This window comes from Elgaria multicarinata, chromosome 5 (genome assembly GCF_023053635.1).
Source record: "Elgaria multicarinata webbii isolate HBS135686 ecotype San Diego chromosome 5, rElgMul1.1.pri, whole genome shotgun sequence".
Lineage (NCBI taxonomy): Eukaryota > Metazoa > Chordata > Lepidosauria > Squamata > Anguidae > Elgaria > Elgaria multicarinata.
The window spans coordinates 126,457,702-126,467,067 of record NC_086175.1 but is presented as its reverse complement, the minus strand read 5'-3'; the positions used below and the strand labels follow the sequence as shown (position 1 = coordinate 126,467,067).

At 46.0% G+C, this 9,366-nt stretch overlaps 1 protein-coding gene across 7 annotated transcripts in view; it reads right to left on the bottom strand.

Annotated features, from left to right (window-relative positions):
* Nucleotides 1-2,802: 2,802 nt before the first annotated feature.
* Nucleotides 2,803-9,366, bottom strand: part of PICALM (phosphatidylinositol binding clathrin assembly protein) — an 82,249-nt gene continuing 75,685 nt past the window's right edge. For 6 of the 7 annotated variants that reach the window (XM_063127192.1, XM_063127185.1, XM_063127186.1 and 3 more), the window contains 2 exons: nucleotides 4,323-4,425; nucleotides 2,803-3,157 (listed from right to left, as the gene is read on the bottom strand). In XM_063127192.1, coding sequence (XP_062983262.1) covers nucleotides 4,333-4,425 — 93 coding nt within the window. In that variant the 3' untranslated portion in view covers nucleotides 2,803-3,157; nucleotides 4,323-4,332. The remainder of the gene's footprint in view (nucleotides 3,158-4,322; nucleotides 4,426-9,366) is intronic. The other variant, XM_063127188.1, reaches the window with a different exon arrangement.

Here is a 9,366-nt window from a genome sequence, read left to right as displayed (position 1 = left end):
CGGAGGTATTAAGCGTGCCAAATTTCAGACAGATAGGTGGATAGGGTTTTGGGCAACAATAGACTTTGGTTTAGAGCTTTTTCGAAAAGTGATTGAATTATCTCCCTCACGTTTTTGTAGGCAATATACCATGTTCTTTGTTGTGTGACCATTACACGTACAAGTTTCAGGCATGTGTTCTACAAAAGGAAATGCTGTTCCTGTTACTAAACAATGGGAAATCTGCCTCAAAATTCCTTCGACACAGCAGGGCTAAGCCAACCTTGGTCTGAACCAGCATGGCTCTTCTTGGGTTCTTATGTGGAGGGAAATAATGCAAGAACAATGCTAACTGAATATCAGTATAACAAGACTGAGGCAACAAGTAACTTCTTTCCCAGAAGTTACCTGAGAGGCTTGGACACAATCTATGTTGATCGTTCAGACATCTGTATGGAAGAGGAGTGCAGGGGAGGGGGAAGAGAAAGATAGGACTTTCATGATTGAATGCTCTTCTAATTAATAGACGCTGCCTGCGTTCAGATGGCATAGTAACCAACAGTGGGTTAAATAGTCAACAGTTGGCTATTGTGCTATCTGTCGTGACTTTTTCACACCACAGTAATTCAGCCAAAATAACCAACACTGTGCAGAGTTGATTATTTGAACCACCATTGGTTGTCGCGTGTTGACTATTTTGTCACACACAGTTGGTTATTTTCGGTGACTACAGAGTCCCCTGGCAAGTGGCAGCGGCCACTCTAGTCCAATCGGCAGAACTTGCAATGGCTGAGAGTCTTCTCCCTGACAATGCAGTTTGAAGTAGTTCAGCCCCGACACATTTACTACCTCTTTGAGAACTCTGCCTTAAGGAAACCCTGCATCAAGTATAGCGGCACTGAAGAAAAGATGGCACAAACCCAGTGGTACGAACCTGGCACAATTCAGACATTACCCTTTAGTATTAAATTCACCTGCCCTGCATGGTACATTCTGACAAGAGAAATTGGGCATGTTGAATTTATAAGGTTAGGTGACTGTGGCCTAATCTACACCAAGCAGGATATTGAAAGCGGTATGTAAAAGGCAGGAGCCACACTACTGCTTTATATTTATTATTTATTTATTTATTACATTTCTATACCACCCAATAGCCGGAGCTCTCTGGGCGGTTCACATAGGTGCACTTCAATAAAGGTATTGAAGTGCACTGACAACTGTTGGGGCCCATTGACACACACCATATACCACTTTCAGACCGCTATACCCTGCTTGGTGTGGCTCCTGCCTTTTATATACCACTTTCGTATTACTTTCACAGTGTAATATCCTGCCTGGTGTAGATTAGGCCTATGAGCACCTACAAGCAAGGCATTGTCAGCTACCCACTACCATCAGAGGCCAAGTAAAAAAACAGGCAGTATTCAGTCTGCAGCTGCTAGTACGAAATACCCTCCCTAAAGATTGCACATTGTTTCAGTGACCAAAGGACATTTTGCCTTGCGGCACAGCAAATAAACCCACATACCTCACCATCAACCAACCATAGCAGACTTTCATTCCATAACAAAAGTTCTGTGGAAGCTGCATTTTATTTGAAAATCCACCTTTTTTCTTTTTTTTTGCTAACGTACATTTTAACATTTTAAACAAAAATAGAATCTGCGGAGACAATGCAGCAAGTATGCTTAATTCATGTACAGAATTGCTTTCATGCCTTCGACTATCCTTCTTAAGGCCCCAGATGCCACCCAAACTAGTTTATGATGTATTTACACAAAGCACCGATCAACAGCGCTGCTTCAAATTCTGCAGAAAACTAAAAGGATTCCTACACATCGAGAGGCCAATGAACCGGGAAATCCTCCGGCCTAAGTCCTCCTTCTGAATTAGAGCTTCCGCTGGAGAACTTTTTGGAGGATTAGGCCCTTATGTAAAGATACTACTTCCCTTCTGAGATTTTTAATTCTAGTTCATGGTACATGATCATGGAAATGGCACTAGCCAAATGAAGAGGGGGAGGGGGGGGAGAAGAGGTCAAGGTATTTTTCAAACAATACCTCAGAAGTTGTATTGGGGGGGGGGGTTGTACGTTAAAGAAGGAAAGTCTTTAAAAGTGAAAGCAATTCCTCACATTCATTTTGGAAAGGCTGTATGTCAAGTGTAAGATAAATGACATGCCAAGCACAAAGCAAGGAAAGTTCTTTCTAGAAGCACCAACGCCTGGTCCGAAAAATCACTGTGCTCCTTTGCCAGCTGTCCGCTGCCCCGTGCCAACATTCTTAATAGAACTGATGGTTAATACATTGACACCTGATTCCTGTGGAGATTTAACAATTGGTGTTTTCAGGCCTTTGAACGTACTCAGTGCTCTGTGTGGTTGGGTGCGTATTCGGGTGAAGATGCACTCTGAATCAGAATTGTTCTTGTGGATAAAAAATGGGAAGAAAGTAAAAGAATGGCAAAAGGGAGACATGTTGTATACATCCACACTCATTTCTCCACCAAGGAGGCTTTGTGATACACTGTTACTTAAACTGATAATCATAAATAAATACAAACAATAATACATAAAGGAATGTCTATGCAAACGGAATATATAATTCTTTTTTTTTTAAAAAAAAAAAGTTAAACTTTTCATTATTGAGTCTAACATTTGTGAGGACTGAAGAGAGGAAACTGTGGAATTAGAGAGTTAGGATTTGATCCTCTAGAGAAAAGTCATTGGAGTTAACGGTAAAAGGATGCCCAGCTCTTCATTCCAAATAGCAGTTCCAGGTACGTATTTTACCCTTCATAGCAGAATAAGAGGCTTCGTGTGTGTGTGTGTGTTATCAATTCAGGTTATGAAACAGGTGGTGAGAGTTACTGACATGTTAGGTCACCAGGAAGGGGGAGGGAGGGGAGAAAAAAGATCCCACAACAAAATTGTGGCAATTCTGGGCTTTATACCGAGTGCTGGAAGGTGCTGAGGCTTCCCTAGATGCTCCCCACTGTTGTTGTGGGCTTGTGTGATTTTAACTGGATCATTCTCGTGTGATTTTTACTGGGTCGTTCTACCGGAGAGTTCAAGACACATCCGTTTTGATTTGGCTGGGAAGAAGGGTTTGTCTCTGAGCACGTGTCTTTCTGGAACTGTTCTCACCCACTCCATCCGGCACGGTTACATGAACTGTATCTGAGGAGACAAGGCGGCATCAATATTACCTCTTTGCACACAATTGAAGCGCTACCTCCACCTCTCACCCCCCTCAAAACTCCTTTTACTATACATAGGCTTAAACATAATGACAGCGTCCACAGCGGTATTCCAGCAATACACTAACATCAGCCTCTGTATAATGGAAGGATAAACTCTTTGGGAGACCTTTCGACCTTCTCATAAAATATACAGGTAAATACAGCACCAAGGGACTTATTCTGTCCCCATTCAGCAGAGTTGGAGGGCATGGCAATTCATGCATTTGTGGCATCCGCTAACCCAAAAAGGAAGTCAAACTGTAGTTGCAACTCTTGGAGTGACAAAGAGGATCAGAGATTGTGGTGAGATGCAAAATAAATGGGCCACCGGGCCAGTTCTGCAGTTGACAATACAGTCGACTGTACAGAAAACAGCATTAAGGAAACTGCAAAAGGGATTGTAGATTTCTACAGTAAATTGAAGCATATCTCTCAAAGCGCCTGGGGGTTTAGCCCTAGGAGGCTATGTCAAAAAATGTGGCAAGAAAGGGGTACTATCCTCCTCCAGACAGCATGAGAAAATAAGGAAAGTGCGCATTCTGAAGGATGAGAATTCCAATGACTGAACGCATTTTGCAACAACAATTTTTGTTTGTTAATCTGTTATAGTGTGCTCAGTTGCAGGGTTTGCAAAGTTCTACAGAATGTGAGATTGCATTATTTCACAAGAGGGAAGAGGGAACGTCTAGGAGAAGCTTAAAGGGGAAAGAATAGCTCCCAAAAGGGAAGAACCAGCAACAGCCTATGGTTAAGATCCAGTCCCCACATACACACATAACCTTCTATTGATTACTTTCAACAAAAATAGTATAGTTGTTGTTTTCAGATCTTTCTCCGCCATGATGAAGAAGCTTTTTTTAAAAATAATAATTCCCGGTATTCTGCTCAAGGTCCTCCATTCCACATTAGCTGCCATGGTTTACACCTCATCACAGAATCACAACATGCAAATTTACAGAGCCCAAATATGTTATTTTAACGTGATAATAAATATTACTAGGCCAAGGAGATGCTTGTGTCTATGCCGAAGTGTTGACACACACACACACACACATGAGTCAGTATCAAAGCCGCCGGTGCCCCCCAGAGTTAACGAGGAATACCTAAATGGTCCTACAAGAAATCCTGGAGGGAGATCTCTGCAAAAGGATCCTTTCCTGAAGCTCTGTGAGGACTCTGAGTGGATGGACTGGATGCTGCAGACAGCTGGGAGAAAAGATGGCAGAGAAGGAAAGAGAAAAAGAAGGCCTCAATGACAGAAACATGAAGGCAGAAAATGTAATGATGGAGAAGGCAGTTAGGAGGAAAGTTGTTAGGGGTTGAAGTGGGCTGGTTAAAAGAAAAGAAAAAAGTCTGACTGCATGCAAAGCTGAAACCTGCCCCAATGGGTGTGACAGATGCAGAGGTTAGCAAAGGTGAATTCCTGGATGCAACTCCTTAGGAAGCAGTCTGGCTGATGATCAAAAGATAAGGACAACAGACCCACTTAGATACAACAGTGACAGAAGCCATACGAGAAGTTAGCTTTCAAAGAAGCCTTGGCTATCCAGACCTCAAACTTAAGTTACATCAGGTGCCAAACACTGCATAAGCAGATGTTTGCAGGAGCATAAGGAGTGCCCTCGGGGGGTCTGGCTACAGTACAGAACTCACTGTGTGCTCCTCCTTGTGCGCTGGAACCAAATCCCCCCCCCAAGGCATGAGGGGAAGGATGCAAAGGGGGGTAAGAGCGCAACACTCTTACTGTGCTTTTGATCGGCCAGACGCTGGCCATGGTAGTTTATTCTGTTTCAGCTACTCAACTTTGCTCTTCGCACTTTTCTCTGCATTCACACCTCATGATGAAAGGTCATCTTATTCCCAACCTGCAACAGCTTTTACCAGAACTGATCATTTAGGCCTAGCATATCTCTACTGGTCTAACATGTTGGCTTAATTTGGACTTATTTCCTTCAACATCTTTTTCCAAGGGAGTTGACACCTCTGCCAGTTCTTAGGAGCTCCACTTTCTTGATTTTATACTGAAAATTAGCTGATGACAGGACACAATTCTCCTTGTCTAAGTTGATAGGCAGATTCAACGTATCAGCAAAGCATATTTAGGATTACTTCCCATCCTGCAGTGTAGCCCACATCTAAACTTACATATGGGAAGTTGGAAGTGTGTGTGTGTTGCCTCTACATGGAGACGGAGAAAGGGGGAGACAAAGGGGACAGGCATCTAGTCATAAAGCCAAGGCTACCTGTACCTTCAGACATTAGGAGGGAACTGTGGCTCAGTGGTAGAGCAGATGCTTTGCGTGCAGAAGGTTCTAGGTTCAAGTCTTGGCATCTAGTTAAAAAGCAATGGGAAAGACCCCAAACAATTGGGTGGCCAGGGAAAGGAAATCCGAGCTGGCCAGATGAGAACCCCAGGAAGACTGTCTTTGGCCCCTGGGCTTGAGGTTCTGTGACCCTGGAGGCTACAAAACTGGGATAATGGACTGTCTGGACTGATACAGGGCTGCTTCCTGTGTTTGAAGTGAGCTAGGGAAAAGGTCAGGATCCTTGTTCCTAGAGGTGCCACTTCCATCAGGACAGTTACAGTGTGAACCTTTAAATGTTCGAGAGGTACGCCCAAGCAAGTGTACACAGGGTTGCAGACTTAGGCATAGGGGCTGTAAAACCAGAAGGGCCAAGATCCAAAAAAAATGTCTCAAAGCTTCTCAAAGTTTGGGTTACAACGTATTCACAAAAAGGGGCTCCCCACACCCCCGGCCCGGCCCCATTTCCAGGTGTGTGTTTTTCTTCTCTTTTCACTGAGCCAACAACACACCGTTATTGTTCTGCGGCCATTTTAACAGTTAAGTTCACTCATTTGCTTCCTATGGGCTTAAATTCCATTAAAATACATAGCATGTACACACACACACACACACACACACACACACACACACACACACACTATTCAGTGTTAACTGCTGATGTGATCGTCATGCGTTTTATGTTATCGAAGGGGAAAGTAGAGCCAAGAATGTCGAATTACGTGAGTGGGCCCCCGAAAACAGAGCTTGAGAAGCATAGGCCAAACTCATTCCTCACACCCATACATGCAGATTCTCAAATACTTCTACATAACAAACTTTAAAAAAATATCAATCCCAGGCAGGTTTCAACAACAGTCAATATGGCATAACAGAAGCATGGGATTGGGGCGAGAGAAGTCTCATGTTAAAAAGAAGGAAGCCAAATTCACACAGGATTCCAAGGCTCCTAGCGGCAAGACGTTTCTTGGTGACTAATACAGAAGTAAAGAGAACCTCAAGTCCAGGTCCAATCCTGGCTCTCCCCAGAAGGCCATACCACTAATCTTTAGGTGGTTTCCTGGCTGCTGTGAAGTTTTCCCCCCTTTCTGAAAGGCTGAAATGCCAATGGTAAGCGCTTTAAGCTACAATATGCCGTGTGTGTGTGCATGCGTGCATTGTACTCTTGTCTCCACCCATTTTGCCTACGGCCACGCCCCCTTTGCCTTCGGCTGGCCCGTCAAATGGAATGCAGCCCCCAAGAACTTGTCCAAAACTGTATTCAACCCTGGGCCTGGCAGAGGCTCAAAAAAAACCCCTGTTGTATTAGCTAGGTCCTACAGCCTTCCTCAACCTGGGGCGCTCCAGATGTGTTGGACTGCATCTCCCAGAATGCCCCAGCCAGCTGCCTAGGGCATTCTGGGAGTTGTAGTCCAACACATCTGGAGCGCCCCAGGTTGAGGAAGGCTGAGCTAGGAGGTCCTAACAGCTGCTACAGCCATTTGTAAAGAATCCCCTTCCAATTCTCTCTGCCACATTGCTGCGTTCCCCTTCCCCTGCACCCTGCTTCTGAGGACTGAGCAGCACAGAAAGAACACAGTGGCAACGATGGAGCAATAAGCTCTCCATAGGTGGCTGTATCAGATGCTGGAACCACTTAGCAGCTTGTTTGTATGACCTGGGGCACAGTCAGCTGAGTGCCTGGGATCAGGAAGGAGTACAAAAGATCCAAATAGTGTTTCTAACTACTGTGTGTCTGGAGATGATCGAGTGGATATGGAAGAGAAGAGGGAGAGTAAATTGTGGAGATAGTTATGAACGAAGCGAGGGAGGTGTCATCAATGGCCTCTTTCAGTTTCATGGCAGGGATGGAAGTCAAAGTTCATCCACTCAAGTTTATTTTGCAACGTGTTTGGTTCACATGACATAGAAAGCCCTCCCACTGGTGCAGCTTAGCTAATAAAAGGCCTGCCAACACCAACAGCTGACCAAAAAGGAGAGACTCTTGGGGAACCCTGTGGCAGGAGCATGATGCACAATGCACCTAGTGTGGAGGAACAGGAGGCAGAGTGAAGGCCAAACACTGCCAGGACGTATGAGAGCACACAGAATCCCACAAGGGGCCTTTGTTTCTTTCCCAAGAAATGCTAATAAATGTCACACCAGCAAAGTAAATCCAAGCACAAGAAGGAATGACAAACTGCTCCATCCAGCAGCAAACTCAGCAAGTGCCTCAATTAAGGGTGTGCTTCCAATAACATTTGTGGTTTCCAGAGGTTTCCTATTTCCTCACCCTTTAAACACACAGTCAAGAGCCAATCTAGAACCAGCCTCCCTAAACTGGTGCCCTCCAGATGTTTTGGGATATAACTCTCATCATCTATTTTCTCACTCTAGTGAATGTAGCTCAGACTGATGGGAATTGTAGTACAAAACTTCTGGGGGGGAACACCTGGTTGGGGAAGGCTGATACAGATGTTCCGAAGGAGGACATGATACAAATTCCTCTGAGAACATATCACTTAAAAATATTTGGGGTTGGGGAGAACAGTACATGACTGAATGTTTCCCTTGTCAAAGATTCCCTGGCTGTAAAAAGCAAGCAGTCAAGCAGCATTCTGCCCAAGTCTTTTCCTGGATGCAGGCTTGTTGTTACTTAAACACACTGAACATTCCCCAATCATGTTAGCACCTACCTGCATTCTGCAGTGGTACAATCCGAATATGAATGTTATGGCAAGTGGCATATTCTCTTATCAGTGAGGTAAAGAAACCAAGCATGATATCCTCATATTTATGTATTCACATATAAACTAGGCCAAGGTTTCCTTCAAAATGGGAACACTCCATAAACATCCTTGGCAGGAAATAATTTTAGGCCTCATGAAATCAGACTTGCCTTCCTCCACCTCGACAAAGGCATCAAGTTCTTTCAAGCTTTCCAGCCAGCGCACCCCTTTAAGAAATACTTCTTCATTCATTTTTATTGAATTAATAATTCTGAGTTATTCTTTGGCAATGGGTTCAATCAGCCATGCAGCCTCCACACTCGCAAGGGTTGCAGCAAGGAAAATTCCAGGCAGGGCTGGCGCCAGACTATATTGCGCCCTAGGCAGGCGCGTTCTGAAGCCGACCCCCCACCCCGCTCGCCCGCCCACTCTCTCCCGCTCCCGGCTTTGAAGCCAGGACACTGGGGTTGGGGGTCCGGAGCGTGTCGCGGGTCAGAGCCGGGCCGGGCCGCCGCCGCAGGGTGGGGCCGCTGCGGGCCGGCCCACCGACCCCCTCACAGCCACCACCGCCTCCTGGACGTGAGGAGCCGCCGCTGCCGCTGCTGAGGGACCGCCAAGGCCGCCCCCCGCCCGGCTGCCCCTGCTCCCCCCCGCAGGCCGGTCAGCTCCAACCCCAGCATCCTGGCTTCGAAGGAGCCAGGACGCTGGGGTTGGGCGGAGGCTGGGGCGGCGGCTTTGGAACAGCACACCCGGAAGCCGCTCTAGGACAGCAGCTTCCGGGTATGCTGTTCGGCGCCCCCGTGTGGTTGGCGCTCTAGGCGGCCGCCTGAGTTGCCTCTATGGCAGCACCGGGCCTGATTCCAGGCACGCGTGTCACCGAAGTGGAGGTTCTGCAGCAGAGCCTGGGGGACTGCACTTGCTGGAGAGGGCAAGTTGGGCCAGACATTTGTCAGAGCGTTTTGAAACTTTCGGCAGAGTTCAAAGACTTACGAGTGTCCTAAGCTCAACTTCCAAGTGCTCACAGCTACGAAAGTCTAATTGAAAGCTTGTGTCTGCCGTTCTGGTTTGTTTTAAATTCTGGATATATTTACGTAAGAGGCAAAACAAGAGCTGCAGAGCACAGCTGAGAAGTGGGA